The sequence below is a fragment of the Mchenga conophoros genome, linkage group LG3 (genome assembly GCF_057382185.1).
Source record: "Mchenga conophoros isolate Kocher_MC1m ecotype Shallow Benthic linkage group LG3, M_conophoros_male_GT1.1, whole genome shotgun sequence".
Taxonomy (NCBI): Eukaryota; Metazoa; Chordata; class Actinopteri; order Cichliformes; family Cichlidae; genus Mchenga; species Mchenga conophoros.
In genome coordinates, this window is record NC_140528.1 from 21,996,326 (window position 1) to 22,017,318 (window position 20,993).

Consider the following 20,993-nt stretch of genomic DNA (forward strand, 5'->3'; position numbering starts at 1 on the left):
GCTTGTAGTCTCTGTGCTGACCCCTTCTGAAGTCCACCACCAGCTCCTTGGTCTTGCTGACGTTCAGCTGGAGGTGGTTGTCCTGGCACCACGATGCCAGATTCTTCACTTCATTCAATCCTGAATCGATTTTTAATATAAATGTATTTTGCCAGAATCTCAGGTTAAAGCTCCCAAAAGTATTTCAACAACAAGCAAACAGACAAAACAGTAAATGAGAGCAGCTAAACACACAAAGATGGAAACACAGAGCGTGGATAGTTCACTCGACGGCACGTACACGGACACGCCGTCGGGGCTGAAAGTGGACAGCTCACAGATCCTGAAGCTGCAGGTTTCATCTGTCTCCAAGCAAAACTGAGTGAACCAGCAGCAGAAGAAGATCCAAACTACGCTTTACGTTTGATGAACATCGTCATGAATTCTCTCTGACTTTGACGTTTACTTCCTGCACAGCTCTCTCTCTCTCAGTGTACTTCAAGAACAGTTTACCTTCAAAAATCTGTTTCCTGCATTATTCACTGCTTATTACGCACCAGTCTGCTGTTGTGTTCACTGCTGTCGGCCTCCCAAAACAAAGCCTCATTTCTGCTGTTCAATACTGAAGAAATTTAAACCTTTTAAAATGATGACAGATTACAAACTCTCAGCTGTGTCTGTAATCAAACCTCTGTAACTTTGCTTCCCTTCAGCAGCATCAGCTCATGTTCACATGTTGATTCATGGTTTGCTTCAGTTTTTGATGGACTGCAGAATATTTTGAAGGTTTTCTGCTATAAAAAGCCAGAACAGGAAAATCTGCTTCATGTGTTTCTGTTTGATCCTCAGTGACTTTGACACAAAGGCCTCTGCTGTGATGATCACACCTCTGATCAAGTCTCACAGTGTCAGCTTTGTTTTTATACATATGGATATGTGCTGATAAATGATCAGAGTTATAATATTTCCCACTGTCTGCTGTGTGCCGTGACCTTTGACCTGCTAAAGACAGTCAGCTGTGGATTATTCATTGTTGTGTCTGATACTTAGAACTGTGAGGAAGAACACTATACAGTTAATCAGGGTCCCCTCTCTCTGAATCAGGGAAGGTGGGCAGGCCGCGTGTGGGCCGCGGGCCATACGTTGAGTCTCACTGTTTGAAATGTGAACATTGTTCTGCTGCAGTCAATGGACTAAACCAGAGAAGAAGAAAACAGACTTTACCATGAAGATCCTCAGTGTGGATCAGTATAATATCAGCCTGATATCTGCAGTTTAGTGTCAGCACAACTTTCACATCATATTCATCTCAGCACAACTAAAACATGCTGACTGACCTCAGAGTTTCAAGTCCACATCCTGGACTCTCCAGGAAACCACACAGATGCTTCACTCCTGAATCCTGCAGGTTGTTGTTGCAGCTCAGGTCCAGCTGTCTCAGGTGGGAGGGGTTGGACTTCAGTGCTGCTGCCAGATAATCACAGCTGATCTCTGACAAACCACAGCCCCACAATCTGTATAAAGAATGAAAGATGTAAGTTTATTAGACAAAGTGTGAGCTTGAAATCATTCAGTGTTTCATCATCTGTTCAGAGCTGAAGAAGGTTCAGAATGTAGAAGTTTAGAAAATGGAAACTCCAAACAGCTGAAGCCAACAGGAAGCAGCTTCAAACAAACACAACAAGAGAAAAAACTCTGAACCTTTCACATTAAAGTTGTACATTTATCATAAAAACAGGACAAAGACTTGAAAAAGTCGTGTTTTTCAAATTCAATTCAAATTCAAATTTTTATTTGTCATGTACACAGTCATACACAGTACGATATGTAGTGAAATGCTTGGACAACTGCTCGTGACCTAAAGAAAACAAAAAGGCTATGAATAAGATAGGAAATAAATATGAAAAATTAAAAAGGGTAAATTTAACTAGGAAGGAATAAAATATAAATTAAGGTTAAAAATGAAATAACTGTACAACACACTGGGAAAGAATAAGATAAAATATATAAATTAAATTGAAAATAAAATAACTGTACAACAAAATACACAATATAGAACTATATAAGAATGTATGAACAAAACACACAAGAAGTATAAAGAAGTATAAATAAATATATACACAATAACAGCAGCAGTGATTTAAGTGATGAAGTGAAAACAATTCAATTCAATTCAATTTTATTTATATAGCGCCAAATCACAACAAAAGTCGCCTCAAGGCGCTTCATAGATACAGAGAAAAACCCAACAATCATATGACCCCCTATGAGCAAGCACTTTGGCGACAGTGGGAAGGAAAAACTCCCTTTTAACAGGAAGAAACCTCCGGCAGAACCAGGCTCAGGGAGGGGCGGCCATCTGCTGCGACCGGTTGGGGTGAGAGAAGGAAGACAGGATAAAGACATGCTGTGGAAGAGAGACAGAGGTTAATAACAGATATGATTCAATGCAGAGAGGTCTATTAATACATAGTGAGTGAGAAAGGTGACTGGAAAGGAAAAACTCAATGCATCATGGGAATCCCCCGGCAGCCTACATCTATTGCAGCATAACAAAGGGAGGATTCAGGGTCACCTGGTCCAGCCCTAACTATATGCTTTAGAAAAAAGGAAAGTTTTAAGCCTAATCTTAAAAGTAGAGATAGTGTCTGTCTCCCGAATCCAAACTGGAAGCTGGTTCCACAGAAGAGGGGCCTGAAAACTGAAGGCTCTCCCTCCCATTCTACTTTTAAATACTCTAGGAACAACAAGTAGGCCTGCAGAGCGAGAGCGGAGCGCTCTAATAGGGTGATATGGTACTACAAGGTCATTAAGATAAGATGGGGCCTGATTATTTAAGACCTTGTATGTGAGGAGCAGGATTTTGAATTCAATTCTGGATTTAACAGGAAGTCAATGAAGGGAAGCCAAAACAGGAGAAATATGCTCTCTCTTTCTAGTCCCTGTCAGGACTCTTGCTGCAGCATTTTGGATTAGCTGAAGGCTTTTCAGTGAGTTTTTTGGACATCCTGATAATAATGAATTACAGTAGTCCAGCCTGGAAGTAATAAATGCATGAACTAGTTTTTCAGCGTCACTCTGAGACAGGATATTTCTAATTTTAGAGATGTTGCGCAAATGGAAGAAAGCAGTCTTACATATTTGTTTAATATGTGCGTTGAAGGACATGTCCTGGTCAAAAATGACTCCAAGGTTCCTCACCGCGTTACTGGAGGCCAAGGTAATGCCATCCAGAGTAAGAATCTGATTAGATACCATATTTCTAAGATTTTCAGGGCTGAGTACAATAACCTCAGTTTTATCTGAATTAAGAAGCAGAAAGTTAGCGGCCATCCAGGTCTTTATGTCTTTAAGACATTCCTGCAGTTTAACTAATTGGTGTGTGTTATCTGGCTTCATGGACAGATAGAGCTGGGTGTCATCTGCATAGCAGTGAAAATGTATGCTATGTCTTCTAATGATACTGCCTAAGGGAAGCATGTATAATGTAAACAGAATTGGTCCTAGCACTGAACCCTGTGGAACTCCATAATTAACCTCAGTGTGTGAAGAGGACTCTCCATTTACATGCACGAATTGGAGTCTATTAGATAGATATGATACAAACCACTGCAGCGCAGTACTTGTAATACCTACAGCATGTTCTAATCGCTCTAATAGGATATTATGATCAACAGTATCGAACGCTGCACTGAGGTCTAGCAGGACAAGCACAGAGATGAGTCCACTGTCAGAGGCCATAAGAAGATCATTTGTAACCTTCACTAAAGCTGTTTCTGTGCTGTGCTGAGCTCTGAAACCTGACTGAAACTCTTCAAATAAACCATTCCTCTGCAGATGATCTGTTAGCTGTTTGACAACTACTCTTTCAAGGATTTTTGATATGAAAGGAAGGTTGGAGATTGGCCTATAATTAGCTAAGACTGCTGGGTCTAGAGATGGCTTTTTGAGTAAAGGTTTAACTACAGCCAGCTTGAAGGCCTGTGGTACATAGCCGATTATTAGAGATAGGTTGATCATATTTAAGATCGAAGAATTAATTAATGGCAGGACTTCTTTGAGCAGTTTTGTAGGAATGGGGTCTAAAAGACACGTTGATGGTTTGGAGGAAGTAATTATTGAAGTTAACTCAGAAAGATCAATTGGAGAAAAAGAGTCTAACTTAATATCAATGGTACTAAGAGTAGCTGTAGATAATATTACATCTGTGGGATGATTATTGGTAATTTTTTTTCTAATGATAAAAATTTTATCATAAAACAATGTCCAGAAAGTCCAGTGTGTGTGTAAGAACCATATGTGTGGGTCAGTACTGTGTGGTGGTGTGATTGAGAGACCGTATCGCCTGCGGGAAGAAGCTCCTCCTCAGTCTCTCTGTGTTGGTCTTCAGGGAGCGGAATCGCTTTCCTGACCTCAGCAGAGAGAACAGTCTGTTGTTGGGATGGCTGAGATCCTTCACGATCTTCCTGGCCTTGGTCCAGCACCGCCTGCTGTAGATTGAGTGCAGGTCAGGGAGCTCGGAGCGGATGGTGCGCTCAGCTGACCGCACAACCCTCTGTAGAGCTCGTCTGTCCTGCATGGTGCTGTTCCCGAACCAGGTTAAGATGTTTCCCGTCAGGATGCTCTCTATGGTGCACGAGTAAAAGTTCCTGAGCACCTTGGAGGGCAGTTGGAAGTCTCTCAAGCGTCTGAGGTGGTAGAGACGCTGACGGGCCTTTTTCACCACGGTGTTGATGTGACAGGACCATGACAGGTCCTGCGTGATGTGAACTCCGAGGTATTTGAAGCTGTCCACTCTCTCCACTGGGCACTCGTTGATGACAGGGGTCTGGTAGTTCCTCTCCTGCTTAGTGCTGAAGTCCACTATCAGCTCCTTTGTCTTACTGACGTTTAGAAGGAGGTTGTTCCTCTGGCACCAGTTCTCCAGATTCCTAATCTCCTTCAGGTAGGCCGTCTCGTTGTTATCAGAGATCAGGCCCACCACGACGGTGTCGTCAGCAAACTTGATGATGGTGGTGGAGCTGGTAGTGGCCACGCAGTCATATGTGTACAGAGAGTACAGCAGGGGGCTCAGAACACACCCCTGGGGGGCTCCAGTGCTGAGAGTGGTGGAGGCTGAGACATGTCCGCCCATCCTTACTGCCTGTGGTCTGCCAGTTAGGAAGTTGGAGATCCACTGACACATAGATGAGCTGAGTCCCAGATGCTCCAGCTTGGTGGTGAGTGTGGAGGGAATTATGGTATTAAATGCAGAGCTGTAGTCTATGAAGAGCATTTTAACATAATTCCCCCTTCTAGTGTCCAAGTGAGTGAGTGATGTGTGGAGGAGATGAGAGATGGCATCGTCTGTGGAACGATTTGGACGGTAAGCGAACTGTAGTGGGTCCAGTGTGTCTGGTAGTGAAGAAATGATGAAGTCTCTGACCAGGCGTTCAAAGCACTTCATCACTACTGAGGTGAGGGCTACAGGGCGATAGTCATTGAGAGAAGCAGGGTGGGGTTTCTTCGGGACAGGAACAATGATGGACTCTTTGAAGCATGTGGGGATCACCGACTGAGATAAAGAGATGTTGAATATCTCAGTGAACACAGGAGCTAGCTGGTATGCGCAGTCTCTTAGGATACGACCTGGGATGCCGTCTGGTCCTGCTGCTTTCCTGGTGTTCACTCTCTTGAAGGCTCTCCTTACTTCATGCTCGGAGATGACGAGCACGTTTCCGGTGCTGGCAGAATCTTCCTGTCTGCAGCCGTTAGCGCCGCTAACACTAGCATTGTTGGAGACCTTAGCTGCAGCCTCGAAGCGAGCATAGAAAGTGTTCAGCTCGTCTGCCAGAGTCACGGCCGCGTTCGTCATACCAGTTGTTGGTGCTTTATAGTCCGTTATTGTCCTTAGTTCCCGCCACAGGCTCCTAGAGTCACTCTGTTGGAGTTGTGACTCTAGTTTCCTCCCGTAGTGCTGCTTCTCCTCTTTCACCGCTCTCCGCACGTTATATGACGCGGCTTTGTACGGGTCCATGTCCCCCGTCGTGAGTCCCGTGTTGTAGGCAGCGGTGCGGGATCTCAGAGCGTCGCGGATGGTTTTATCCACCCACGGCTTCTGGTTGGGAAACGTTGTGATAGTCTTTGTCTCCACGGTATCATCCGCTAGATTCCCGATGAATCCCACAACCGCTTCCGTAAACACGTTGGCGTCATCGTCGGAGCTGTTTCTGAACATGCCCCAGTCTGCGTCATCGAGTGCGTCCTGTAACGCGGCCACTGATTGATCCGTCCAGCGCGCGACCTTCCTCTGAACCGGAACTTCCTGTTTCAGCCTTTGTTTGTATTTTGGCATGAGGAAGATGTTCCTTCCAGGAACCACAAGGCTTCACTTTTAAAGGTGAAGTGTGAAAGAAATGGACATATTTGAAGTCCAACACCTTTTTCCAGTCACATTATTAAAGCAGACAAACTACAAGCTCATTTTCATTCCAACAAGTCATCTTCTGACCTGGACTAACAACACTGGTCTCTATGTGCAGCTGGCTGTGAGACCAGTGCTCAGGGAGCGTCTACAAAGTGCAACACTGAAAGAACATCACACACTCATTTGCTTCCAGCACTTTCACACAAACATCTACTGTCATTATTGTCACCAAACTCTGTGGATCCTTTATTTCAAATTCAAATGGGATCAAATGGTCAGACAAAAGAGGGTTATGAGGAAATATGATGAAATGTTGTGTATTAGCAGCAAGTTATTAAATCATTTTCCTCAGAAACCAAACAAAATGATTGACAAACATGTTTTTACAAACTCAGTGTTGGACTTGGATCAGCAGGATAAGCTGATGTTTAAAGGCATTTGAGTCTCGCTGTATGAGAGTCCAGTTATTACTCAATATTTATGGATGATGTTCTTTCAGTGTTGCACTTTGTAGACCCTCCCTGAGCCTCACAGCCAGCTGCACATGGACCAGCTGACATTAGCCAGCATTAGAGGATAAAACAGTAAATGAGAGCAGCTAAACACACAAAGATGGAAACACAGAGCGTGGATCGTTCACTCGACGGCACGTACACGGAAACGCCGTCGGGGCTGAAAGTGGACAGCTCACAAATCCTGAAGCTTCAGGTTTCATCAGTGTTACGACTGTTGTCGTAATTATATGTAAATTTGAGTTTGCAGGTGCTCCTCCATGATTGGTGCATCCAGGGTGGATGGCTGGCAGCAGATAAGCAGATACCTCCAGGGACTGCCATGTCATTCATCCTTGGCCCAACCCAACCGGCAGACCGTTAACTGTGTCACTATGTTGGTTAATGTAAGAGCATGTAGGGGTGGACCGCCTTTTTGTTTGATCAGTTTTCTCCTGTTTTTGTTAGGCAGGGAGGAAAGTGATTGTCGTTTGAGTTAGTTCTTTTTGCGTAGGTAAGTTGTATTTATTCCTGAGATAGGCTACCTTATGTCTGTTGTTTTGGCCTTGGGTTCACCCTGAAGTTATGATATGGTCCCTTCCTTTGTTTAACTGCACTCATTGTAAATAAATCACTGTTACAAAGTATTAAGTGTGTGACGTGCTGCTTGGGGTTGGACGGGGATGGATCACCCTTTATGTTGTGGTCTGGCCGCGCCTAGACGGGCCATAACAATCTGTCTCCAAGCAAAACTGAGTGAACCAGCAGCAGAAGAAGATCCAAACTACGCTTTACGTTTGATGAACATCGTCATGAATTCTCTCTGACTTTGACGTTTACTTCCTGCACAGCTCTCTCTCTCTCAGTGTACTTCAAGAACAGTTTACCTTCAAAAATCTGTTTCCTGCATTATTCACTGCTTATTACGCACCAGTCTGCTGTTGTGTTCACTGCTGTCGGCCTCCCAAAACAAAGCCTCATTTCTGCTGTTCAATACTGAAGAAATTTAAACCTTTTAAAATGATGACAGATTACAAACTCTCAGCTGTGTCTGTAATCAAACCTCTGTAACTTTGCTTCCCTTCAGCAGCATCAGCTCATGTTCACATGTTGATTAATGGTTTGCTTCAGTTTTTGATGGACTGCAGAATATTTTGAAGGTTTTCTGCTATAAAAAGCCAGAACAGGAAAATCTGCTTCATGTGTTTCTGTTTGATCCTCAGTGACTTTGACACAAAGGCCTCTGTTGTGATGATCACACCTCTGATCAAGTCTCACAGTGTCAGCTTTGTTTTTATACATATGGATATGTGCTGATAAATGATCAGAATTATAATATTTCCCACTGTCTGCTGTGTGCCGTGACCTTTGACCTGCTAAAGACAGTCAGCTGTGGATTATTCATTGTTGTGTCTGATACTTAGAACTGTGAGGAAGAACACTATACAGTTAATCAGGGTCCCCTCTCTCTGAATCAGGGAAGGTGGGCAGGCCGCGTGTGGGCCGCGGGCCATACGTTGAGTCTCACTGTTTGAAATGTGAACATTGTTCTGCTGCAGTCAATGGACTAAACCAGAGAAGAAGAAAACAGACTTTACCATGAAGATCCTCAGTGTGGATCAGTATAATATCAGCCTGATGTCTGCAGTTTAGTGTCAGCACAACTTTCACATCATCTTCATCTCAGCACAACTAAAACATGCTGACTGACCTCAGAGTTTCAAGTCCACATCCTGGACTCTCCAGGAAACCACACAGATGCTTCACTCCTGAATCCTGCAGCTTGTTGTTCAGGCTCAGGTCCAGCTGTCTCAGATGGGAGGGGTTGGACTTCAGTGCTGCTGCCAGATAATCACAGCTGATCTCTGACAAACCACAGCCCCTCAATCTGTATAAAGAATGAAAGATGTAAGTTTATTAGACAAAGTGTGAGCTTGAAATCATTCAGTGTTTCATCATCTGTTCAGAGCTGAAGAAGGTTCAGAATGTAGAAGTTTAGAAAATGGAAACTCCAAACAGCTGAAGCCAACAGGAAGCAGCTTCAAACAAACACAACAAGAGAAAAAAACTCTGAATGTTTCACATTAAAGTCGTACATTTCTCATAAAAACAGGACAAAGACTTGAAAAAGTCGTGTTTTTCCTTCCAGGAACCACAAGGCTTCACTTTTAAAGGTGAAGTGTGAAAGAAATGGACATATTTGAAGTCCAACACCTTTTTCCAGTCACATTATTAAAGCAGACAAACTACAAGCTCATTTTCATTCCAACAAGTCATCTTCTGACCTGGACTAACAACACTGGTCTCTATGTGCAGCTGGCTGTGAGACCAGTGCTCAGGGAGCGTCTACAAAGTGCAACACTGAAAGAACATCACACACTCATTTGCTTCCATCATCCAACCTGAAGAGGAAACAAAAAGTAAAAGCTGCTCCTTTTGGACACAGTATCAAAGAAAGTCTACAGTATAACATAGAAAAGACAGAACAAAGTTTTGGTTGTTTTTAAATTGTGCAGAAATGAAACTACACTAAGCTCAATTATGTGACAGACATTTCATCCCATGTCAGTTTGGCCTCATCCTGGGCCGGATTATCCAGCACACACTCTGACCACAGGCCCAGGGGCCACGCACAGCTGGGCTCCATCCAAGAGACAGCAAACAAACCAACACAATAATAAAAAGCACCATGTGATCTTCTTACATCTTCAAGACAAACATAGTAAAAACATCAGCACATTTGTTTCCTGATAAAATGATGTGACAGGTAGAACAGAGTAAAGTGGTGGTGTTACAGCCTTTCTCCCCTCTGCTGCCGAGGCTGTTAGTCTCTCCCAAACTCAGCTACAGGACTTCCAAATGAATGAAAGCAGCAGAAGTGGCTTTACAAATGAAAGAGGAAGAGGAGAAGAAGAGGAGAGGGAGGCCACCCTGACCATCACTCCAGCTGAAAACATCACACTTCCATTAAAGTTGGTGAGAAAATGTTGAGCAGGATGAGCTGCTGGCTAATCTGGAGGCTGTAGCAGCAGCTCACAGTCACAGTGGATTTCCACTCATGAAAAAGCTCTGGCTGCTTCATTTCTCATCTCATATCAGAGACTTTAATGCTTCACTGAAGCTGTACTGTGATGCTTCCATATTCCAGTGAGGCCTCCATAATGATTTCAGCTGTTCTGTACACACACTGTGTGCCCTGTATGGCTCAAAGTCTCTGCAGCCTGTTTTTATCTGCTATCATCAGATCTTCATCATCCTCATTCACATCCCTCACACACTCTACAGCCTCATCAGCACTGACTTCATCTTCACTGACTGATGGAGCACAACATGAACCTGTGGAGGCTGAAACACTGTCCTGTCAAACATCTCCCCGTCACCACTCCACTTCTGTCAGCCTTTAAATGAACCCTGCTCAAGTCTGTCACTTCTGTTTGGAGCCAAAAGAGGTTAAAGATTATGCCACTACATTCTTGTCTAGAAAATATTAAAAGTTTAAGTATAGTTTGGGTCCACACATGTCCAAACCCTGGTGTGTAGGCCTACTTAGTATTGAGAAAAGCCCACTAAAAGAACGCCCACCAGACCAAAGCAATGGTTTTGACTTGATCAGCATTAACCCCGCCCCCTGACTTTGATGGGTGAAGCTGACAAATAAAATGTATTTATGAACAGTGATGCAGGGCCAGGAGTAGCAACGTGAATTAAATAAATACATCATTAAATAATTCATTAAATGTGTCAGTAAAATAATTAAAATAGAAAACAAACCAACAAAATATGCAATTAACTAATTTGAATTGTACATAAATAAATAATGAATTATTTTAAATGAAATTAACTGATAATTCATTATCAATATATTTTTTAATTAATTACTGAAATAAATGATTCATTAGTGATGTATTTATTTAATAAACCATAAAATTATTGCTAGTTTAATCAAAATAAATTTAAGACATCAATATTAAAGGTTAAATTATGATAATGAATACATGCAACTATAACTGATGACGTAAGAATTTGGATTTTTAAGCTAAAGTGAAGGTGCTGACTCACTTGGCATGTTACTCTCTTTGTTTGTTTTTTTTGTTGTTTTTTTTTTTTTGGCCTGTCCCGTTTGGCTCTTTTGCCATCAGAATTGTTGTCTAAAGGCAAAGAAAGATGCCCAACGGATTTACTTTACCAAACTGACCATCCCAGCCTTGCCGTAATGGTCCATTTGATTCACCTTTTATTGTTTATTTTATTTTCACTTACTGAATACGGGACAGACTTGACTGGGGGAAAGAAGGGGAGAAAGAAAGAGGGAAAGAGAAACAGCTGAGAAGAGGGACGGGGGAGAAGGGCAAAAGACAAGAACCAACAGAACGGGCAGAGAAAAAAAAATTCATATATCAATCACCTGGATCACCTGCTGAGAAAGAAAAAAGAAAGCAAGCAGAAGAGAACAAGAGTAATAGAATAAACAACATCACAATGATATATGGGAATATGACAGTAAATACTAAATGTTAAACATTATTGTGCAGCACATAAGATCAACAGAACACAGTGTGCTTTGAGGTAGGAGCCAAAAAGGGTGTAGTTTGTGGGTGTGATCACCCGTGTGTACACCTGTGAGCATGGACGCGCTTGTTTTTTGTTTTTTAAAAGGTTCCTTCATGTAATAATCTGCTAGAGGGTGTGGGGGGGCCACAGCCCCGTCCTCCAGGGCATGAAGCAGGTGTGGAGGAGATCAAAACTCCAGACATCCAGAGGCCCCCAGAACACAAGAGACCAAGGAAGACCAACAGAGGGGCAGCTGCGCCACTGTCCCAGAAAGAGCTGAGGAGAGTCCCAGATGAGGGCTCACTCAGCAGCCGCGGAGCAGAAGCCAGGGGGAGTTGCAGTGACGCGCCCGTGAGCTCCGCCAGCAGCCAGCTGCGCCTGAGTGACCAAGCCCCAGGCCGAGAGGCCGGGGGCACCCCACCTCCGAAGTGGCCCGAGCGAGCCCCAGGCTCCAGGCCCCGATAAGCGGCCGCCAAGGAGTGAGCCGGTGTGTACCTGGACGCCCATCCCCGGACACAAAGAACCACCAACGCACCGATGTCTGAGGGGGTCCGCCACTGGCAGGGGAAGTGGTGGTAGGGGGAGATACGCCTCCAAACCTTGGAGGGCCTGAGATGTCCCCAGAGAGGTGGCGCCTGACACCCAACCTGACATATAGACACAGATATACAGGCACACACAGATACAAACATCCATTCCCACCCTCATGCTCTCATATGGCATGTTACTCTCAAATCCTCCCTAATAACAATAACATAATTACACTTTAGCCACAAGAGGGCAGCAGCATTAATACAAGTCACGTGTATATAAAGGTACAGTGATTATATTACAGTGATTTTGACAAAACAAAACAGAAGTTGATGGCAGTGTGTTTTTCCATAACATACCAATCAAATTAAATAATAAAAACTTTATAACTTACAGAACTTTTTTACAGGCTTTGACCACTGGCAGCAGCCTCAGAAGAGCCTCCTCTGAAGCAGAGTATTTCTGCAGGTCAAACACATCCAGATCTTTTTCTGAAGACAGTAAGATGAAGACCAGAGCTGACCACTGAGCAGGAGACAGTTCATCTGTGGAGAGACGTCCTGATCTCAGGGACTGTTGGATCTCCTCCACTAGAGAACGATCATTCAGTTCATTCAGACAGTGAAACAGATTGATGCTTTTCTCTGCAGACAGATTCTCACTGAGCTTCTTCTTGATGTACTGAACTGCTTCTTGATTGGTCTGTGAGCTACTTCCTGTTTGTGTCATCAGGCCTTGCAAATTAGTTTGATTAGTCTTCAGACCCAAGAGAAAACGAAGGAACAAGTCCAGGTGTCCATTGGGGCTCTGTAAGGCCTTGTCCACAGCACACTGGTAGAAGTATTTCTCTGAAGATTTTCTTGTTTGAAACACCTTCCAAGTTGTTTGTTGCTCTTCCAGCAGATTGAGTCCAGAGTTGATGAAGGTCAGGTGGACATGAAGAGCAGCCAGAAACTCCTGAACACTGAGATGAACAAAGCAGAACACCTTGTCCTGGTACAGTTGTTTCTCCTCTTTAAAGATCTGTGTGAACACTCCTGAGTACACTGAGGCTGCTCTGATATCGATGCCACACTCTGTCAGGTCTGGTTCATAGAAGATCAGGTTTCCTTTCTGCAGCTGATCAAAAGCCAGTTTTCCCAGTGACTCAATCATCTTCCTGCTCTCTGGACTCCAGTGTGGATCTGTCTCAGCTCCTCCATCATATTTGATACTCTTGACTTTGGCCTGAACCACCAGGAAGTGGATGTACATCTCAGTCAGGGTGTTGGGCAGCTCTGCTCCCTCTCTGGTTTCCAGCACATCCTCCAGAACTGTAGCAGTGATCCAGCAGAAGACTGGGATGTGACACATGATGTGGAGGCTTCGAGCTTTCTTGATGTGGGAGATGATCCTGCTGGCCTGCTCCTTATCTCTGAATCTCTTCCTGAAGTACTCCTCCTTCTGTGGGTCAGTGAACCCTCTCACCTCTGTCACCATGTCGACACACTGAGGAGGGATCTGATTGGCTGCTGCAGGTCGTGTTGTTATCCAAAGGCGAGCAGAAGGGAGCAGGTTCCCTCTGATGAGGTTTGTCAGCAGCTCATCCAATGAGGTGGACTTTCTTGTTTCAGTCAGGATTTTAGTTTTGTTGAAGTCCAAATTAAGTCGACACTCATCCAGACCATCAAGTATGAACACAACCTGGAAGTCTTCAAGCCTGCAGATTCCTGATTCGTTAGTTTGATTAAAGAAGTGATGAACAAGTTCCACCAAGCTGAACTTTTCCTCTTTCAGCACATTCAGCTCTCTGAAAGTGAATGGAAATATGAACTGGATGTCCTGGTTGGCTTTGTCTTCAGCCCAGTCCAGGCTGTATTTCTGTGTTAAGACTGTTTTCCCAATGCCAGCCACTCCCTTTGTCAGCACTGTTCTGATTGGTTCGTCTCTTCCAGGTGAGGCTTTAAAGATGTCTTCTTGTCTGATTGTTGTTTCTGGTCTGTCTGGTTTCCTGGATGCTGTTTCAATCTGTCTGACCTCATGTTCCTCATTGACCTCTGCAGTCCCTCCCTCTGTGATGTAGAGCTCTGTGTAGATCTGATTCAGGAGGGTTGGGCTTCCTGCTTTAGCGATGCCCTCAAACACACACTGGAATTTCTTCTTCAGTTGGGCTTTAAGTTCACGTTTACGGAGTGAAGCAAATATTTCTGAAGGTAAGAAATTCAGAAAAAAATATTATACAATAAATATCATAGCCTTTCAGTACCCTGAAAGGATGAATGTCTATTGGTCCATTTCTTGAGCTATTAGGAAAGATCAATATTCAGTCTTTAGAGAAATTCTCTTACTGCTCTGCAGATGGTCAGCCATCTCATGCTGCTTAAGTCTCCTCAAGAAGTGGAGTGTGATCTTCAGAAATGCTTCTCTGCAGCTCTTTCTTTCATCTTCATCCTCACCTTCAAACATCTCCTCATCCTCCATCTGGCTCTTTAAAGTTTCTGGGTGATCTGGACTCAGAAGCTTCTGGATCTTCTTCAGCTCGTTCTTCACAAACATGGTGATGTTGTCCTCCAGCCGCTGGAAAAGAAGACTATATGAATTACCCAGTGGTAAATGGACTGGTTCTTATATAGCTCTCTTTGATACTCTGTGCACACAAAGCATTTATACAACATGCCTCATTCAACCAAGCACATTGTTCTATGCTTAAATACTTTCTTTCACACTCTGATGGATGCATCAGAGGGCAGCTTGGGTTTAGTACGTTACCCAGTACATTTGCCAGCCAGGGTTTGATTCACAAACCTAACTAGTAGCTGACCTGCTCCCCTCCTGAGCTACAGTCACCCCAATCTGACTGAAATCATGGAGCCCAAACTCTGACTTATGTTGGACACACTGACAATCCTCTGGTCCACAAAGTGCAGCATAGAGGTGACTGAAAAGAACAAATGTAAACGTAGTACTACAAACCATAACCACAGAGTCCAGGTGTGTTTGATGCTGCTGTGCAGACTGACCAGTGGAAACCTCTGCTCTCTGCTGGTCCACTCTGTGGAGGAGTAATGTATAATTAGCTCATGTTATGTCTGTCCACACACAGACACAAGCTAAAGGTCCATGAAGTGATGTTTAGATGGGTTCAGTCAATCAGATGACTGTCATGGTGAAGCTTTGCTAGTCCTGCTGATCCCACTGAGAACTAACAACTCAGTTTCCAGATGTCTGTAGTTTTCTGCTCAGTTTCTTTAGTCCCAACAGCTCTTACCATCTCCTGCATAAAGCTTTCCCTCCATGCTCAGATGCCCTGGAACAAGGTGCTCTCTTTATATCAGTGACTGGTTTAAAGTGCCAACTTGCAGTGCTCGCCAAACTTTGTGTCAGCAAAAGTAGTTCTAATGTTTCTTACATTTATTACATTTTTACATTTTTGCACACACAAATCAATGAACGCAAAAACATAAACTTTCCAGATATTTTGTTTCACAATGTTACAAAACTCAGTTCACAACTACACAGTCTGATTTACAAGTACAAAATATTTATGACCACAGTTTGAGCCGATGTATGTCCCGAGTCTGTGGACTCAGTGGTTTTGTTTTGATTGTTATTGTCTTTTGTTACAATTTCATTCTGATTAAGATTTTCTAGTTCTGAGGTTTTGGTTTCTGTGTTCCCTCTGTACTGTGTTAGTATTGTGTCTCTGTGTTCACTTCCTGTTTTATTTTGACAGTGCCATGTCCTATGTTAGTGTGTCTACTTTTGCTTCCCCTTGTCTGGTTATGTCCAATGAATCCTGCTGTGTCTCCCTTTTCTCATTCCCTGATGGCTCTTTTGTGTATATGAGCCCTTTGTTTTCTCCTGCTTGTTGCTGGTTCGTCTGTGTTGTCTCCCCGTGTCTCCGCTTAAGGTTTCAGGTTAGTTTTGTAGTTTTTTCAGTAGAGGTTATCTTAGCTTCTGCACAGGCCATCTTCACTGCACTTCACCGTTTCAATAAAGCTCACTCACTTCACAGCAGTGTCGGCATCTTGGGTTCTTTATTAAATTCGACATGGCTCGCCCCGCTAGCCGTGACATAAGATGTGAAAACAATATCCAAAAAACATGAGGGACAAACAGGGAATAGTTTTAAGGTGCAGGGCCAACAAACTGAGTCTAGCCATGAACTCAGAGTTGATTGAATTAGCATTTTGAATTGGCTGATCTGAGCAATCAAGTCTATGTTCACTTTGAGTTAAGATTATATGTGATTAATGTAAAAGAAAAAAGCAATCATCAGCAACTGATTCTGATTTAGCAGGTTTACAAATTTAAACGGTACCCATCCCTAGCTGGCTGTAGTTAAACCTTTACTTAAAAAGCATCCCTAGACCCAGCTGTCTTAGCTAATTATAGGCCAATCTCCAACCTGACAATCCTTGAAAGAGTAGTTGGGGGGAGACAATCAGAGGGGCAGTGTGGCCTCCAGTAACACTGTGAGGAACCTTGGAGTCATTTTTGACCAGGACATGTCCTTCAACGCACATATTAAACAAATATGTAAGACTGCGTTCTTCCATTTGCGCAACATCTCTAAAGTTAGAAATATCCTGTCTCGGAGTGACGCTGAAAAACTAGTTCATGCATTTATTACTTCCAGGCTGGACGACTGTAATTCATTATTATCAGGATGTCCTAAAAACTCCCTGAAAAGCCTTCAGCTAATCCAAAATGCTGCAGCAAGAGTCCTGACAGGGACTAGAAAGAGAGCAGATTTCTCCTGTTTTGGCTTCCCTTCATTGACTTCCTGTTAAATCAAGAATTGAATTCAAAATCCTGCTCCTCACATTCAAGGTCTTAAATAATCAGGCCCCATCTTATCTTAATGACCTTGTAGTACCATATCACCCTATTAGAGCACTTCGCTCTCGCTCTGCAGGCCTACTTGTTGTTCCTAGAGTATTTAAAAGTAGAATGGGAGGCAGAGCCTTCAGTTTTCAGGCCCCTCTTCTGTGGAACCAGCTTCCAGTTTGGATTCAGGAGACAGACACTATCTCTACTTTCAAGATTAGGCTTCAAACTTTCTTCTTACTTAACAATTAAGTCCCTGTATTCCACCGTTATATGGAAATCAGCCATTATAACTTGTGTCAAATCTACTTGTACCTCACAGTTTTCTAAGCACACAGAGAGCAGTAAACCTCAGAGCAGCAGCACATCAGACTGTGCAAAAAATCTAGAAGAGAAAATATTTTGACCCATTTCTAAATGATTCTTGTGACCATGCTGCACCACAACACCTGATCTTTGGTTTCCTGACCTCTTCAATCCCACTTTAATACTTGACTAAACTCATTTTCCTGTTTAGGTGTTGAGGCAAAGCCGCCCATCTACAATGCAGGCAACAGCAAACGGAGCTATTTTTGATTCCCTTTGGGTTTTTTCTACTTTTGTGCTACAAAATGTTCAAGCTGATTAAATTCATTAGAATAAAAGTTCAGATAATTTTCTCATATTAATGTTGGAGGTAGAAATTCAGGTAACTTTGCACAAAAACTGGCAGAAATTTCCTTCAAAGATGGCGTTTTTACTTTAATACTGTGAGTACATTTCAGAGCCTGTACTCTTTTACCTTTACTTGAGTAAAGAAGTTGAATCAGTATTTCAGCTTTAAGAGGGTATTTTAACACAAACATCAGTCCTTCTACTTAAGTATGTTTGACACTTTGTTTAATCATCATTTTTAATGATCAAATATAATTATGTTTGTTATTTGTGGATTTTAAATGTCCTTGACAGAGACAGATGATGATCATTATCCTGCACTGTGGTCTCAGGTTTGGTCGAGCTAGCACAAAGAATGGCTATGTTGAACTTCCTCCTGGGATCTACACTAAGAAGTGAGTCCAACATTAGCAGGGTCTCTTTCCTTTATCTGATTCACTTTAGCATTCACAGTCACGTGAAGCTTGTTATTAACTCGATAAGTCAACCCAGGGTTTCAGCTGAGCGCTCACATGAAACACATGGTGTCGGCAGCATCTGATCAATCATATTCATGGAGACGTGTATCAGCAACAGAGCAGCTGAGTTTGCAGAAGGAAGTCAAACTAAACCACAGGAACAATATGAGGAGATTACACACATAATAAAATACTAGCAGTAACACAGCTGCTGCAGACAAATCAGTCGTGTGATCGTGTGTGAGAGGAGAAGGACTGTAAAGGAGTTTGGTGTTAAAAGCTCTGTATGAATGTGGGAGACTTTGAAGGGCTTTAAAAAGGCCAATATAAAATAAAAGGCAGCAAAATTGCTGAGTGTGAAAGTCACCAGACTTATCAGACCTCTGTGATTAAGACCTGTAAGAACACCTGTAATATTTTTTACCTTTTTAATGAATCTTTGGTCATATTTATCCAGGAAAACACAAACATGTAAAGGAGTCATCACAGGTCTCTGACCTCGTTGGTCCAGGTTCAGCACTGAAGTCTGGAGGATAAACTTTGGACCAGTCACTCCTCACAGATGGACAGCTGGATCCTGCAGACTGTGACCTCTGACCTCTGCAGACACAAACATGTTTTATTCAATGATCAATTCTCTGATGAAGTGATTGAAGCAGCTGTGGTCACACAGACTGCAGATAATGCAGCTGTTTCCTGTCAGTAACAGTCCTCTTAGATTAGAGTTCAGCTTTTTACAGGAAAACAAATGTCCCTGAATGCAACAGTGAGACACAGTCTGCCTGTGTGGCTGTGATAGCTGCCGTTAGGAGCGCTCATGTGTTTGCAGTTAGACGAGGAGATGTTACCATCATGGACACGTTAACAAATCCTGCAGCATCACGTGGCACAAACACTTTGTGTTCCTGTCATCTGCAAGCAACAGGAAGTTCATTAATAAAGGCGGGATGGAGACGCGACTGTGATGGTTCTCCTTCATCCAGCTGTTACACACATCTGGGCTCACACGACGAGCCTTTGTCTAATACAGCAGCTGCTCTCTGAACACTTTTCTGAAGAGGAGCTGCACAAACCTTTGTTTGCTTTCTAGAGCAGCGTATCAAAGTCAAACTACCCACTGCTAGCAGCTGTTTCTATCATAGTTTAGGATCCAGATGTGTGAGGTCTAGATTTACACCTCTGATTAAAATACATAGTTAAAAACAGCCAATTGTGTCCAAATGTGTCTTAAACCAGATAAACTGACAGTTACAGCTGAGCCTGTGTGTCCTTGGAGACACTGCTCTGCTACAGAGATGCATTTTAGAAACCAGGAAACATCAAAATCATTTAAATCAGAGAGTTCATGTTCCTAACAGCTCACCTCTCTGCAGCAGAGACTTTGAAATGAATGATGACATCTTTAGACACGTCACTCTTACAGGACACAGAGCTGGGTGGAGGTCCAGGCTGGTTCCTGTGAATAATGATGGAGCAGTGATGTGAGTGCTGAGCTGTGACATGGAGAAGAGTCATGGACAGTTAGAGATGGTCATCTCACCTCTGAGCTTTGGTCTGGCTCTCATGTTCCCCACACAGAGTGCTTTTAGAGGGAGGGACTCCCTCCTCTCTGTCCTCACACTGATCCATGCTGCTCAATTCACATCAGCTCACACACACTTTCTACCTTCACCTGCAGAGGAAACACAAATCATTCATGTGCACATAAACCAAAATCCTCCTTTCCATCATGTGTGCTGTCCAAATATCAGCTGAATGCAGTCAGACAGCAGTGTGAGGCACAGGAAGCTGCCATCAGCTGCTCTACTTCTACTATCAGTCCACTAGATGGAGCCATGAAGCACACGTGATGCATTCACTGACACACACTGATTCACTGTGACTGGAAGTTTAAGTACATTAAGCCTCCACTCATCTACATTGTGCTTACAACCCACTGCCCCCCATCTCCCACCCCCATCAACCTCCTGGGGCCAGGAATGACTGGAACTGAATTGGAAACGGGCGTAATCAAACATAAATCTGTTATTCTTATCCAACCTGTCTGCCTGGACACAGTTTGCTGACCGATCATGGAGCCTGTGATTCGCTTGGACAACAACTTCATGAATGTGGAAATGAAACTGAGTGTCAGCTGAGTGTCGAGCAGAAGAGGAATCAGAGAAAAGTGACAGAGCTGCTGACTTTACAAAGAAAACTAAAACCATGTTGAAGAGATTAAACAGATAATACAATCTAACAACAACACAGCTGCTGCTGCAGACAAAACACATGTATGAGTGTGTGACAGGAAAAGCACTGAACAGAAGTTTACTATTAAAAATGCAGCATGTTGTAAAAAGTTTGGTCAGTGAGACTGAAAAATGGCTACATGAGTTACTATTGTGAACAAACCCCTATAAGAACCCTGATATTACCTGAATAAGATCAAATCCTGATACGTAGTGCAGACCTTGGTAAGAGATACGGTCCAACTGGAATATAAACCTTTGGTGTGTTTAATCCAGTCAGTCTCTGAGTAACTCCACTCCTCTGCTTTCTGTTGGAAGAGAAACGAAAGTTTGTAGCACGATCCTTTTCCTCAGAGGCCTGTGTTGAATTTATATTACATCTAAGATAAAAAATAATTCACAAAGTCTGCTCTGTCCTCCTGTCCTCCCTGCAGTCTCTGTGAGCTCCGCAGAGTGATTATAAAGACCCGGAGCTCAGAGTTTCTCCAACACCGTGGTCAAGTGTGAGCCACGCCTGCCACCCGTTATCTGCCAAACTTGAGCTTCAACGCTAAGTTTTACAGTAGTGCTGCTTCTTATCCCTTTTTGCTGATCACACACATAACAACACACATGGTTTTCAGGAAGTTAACAGAAATAAAGCCACAGTGTCATTTGTTTTTCACTCAAGTTGTCTTTTCTTCTTAATTTTTCTGGTAATGCTTCTTCATTCATGATTCATTCAAATCTAAAATAACTTCAAAAAATGTAAAATATTTCTGAAAATCATCTTTTATAGTTGAAATTCAGTTGTCATTTGGCTCAGCTGCTCTTTCATGCATCCATATTTTCACCTCAAACTGCTGCTTGAGACACGAGAAATTAAAGAACAACTCTGTTCAAA

At 43.1% G+C, this 20,993-nt stretch overlaps 2 protein-coding genes across 3 annotated transcripts in view; both read right to left on the reverse strand.

Moving 5' to 3' along the window:
* The window catches only part of LOC146577685 (protein NLRC3-like), a 98,052-nt gene that overhangs the window by 8,730 nt on the left and 68,329 nt on the right, over positions 1-20,993 (reverse strand). The window lies entirely within an intron of this gene.
* On the reverse strand, positions 8,569-20,672 carry LOC146577686 (protein NLRC3-like). The gene is made up of 7 exons (XM_085268266.1): positions 20,297-20,672; positions 19,420-19,551; positions 19,243-19,335; positions 14,911-14,989; positions 14,286-14,514; positions 12,353-14,144; positions 8,569-8,764 (listed from the first exon to the last, which is right to left on the reverse strand). The coding sequence occupies exons 2-7, from the start codon at positions 19,506-19,508 to the stop codon at positions 8,569-8,571; spliced, it is 2,478 nt and encodes an 825-aa protein (XP_085124392.1). The 5' UTR covers positions 19,509-19,551; positions 20,297-20,672.

What these genes read in the sequence shown, in the direction of transcription:
- LOC146577686 (XM_085268266.1), bottom strand. Translation starts at nt 19,508, where the DNA reads ATGGATCAGTGTGAGGACAGAGAGGAGGGAGTCCCTCCCTCTAAAAGC. An exon ending in AAAGTCTCTGCTGCAGAGAG is followed by an intron (nt 14,990 to 19,242) that starts GTGAGCTGTTAG and finishes ACTCCTCCACAG; the next exon opens with AGTGGACCAGCAGAGAGCAG. An exon ending in GGCTGACCATCTGCAGAGCA is followed by an intron (nt 14,145 to 14,285) that starts GTAAGAGAATTT and finishes TCTTACCTTCAG; the next exon opens with AAATATTTGCTTCACTCCGT.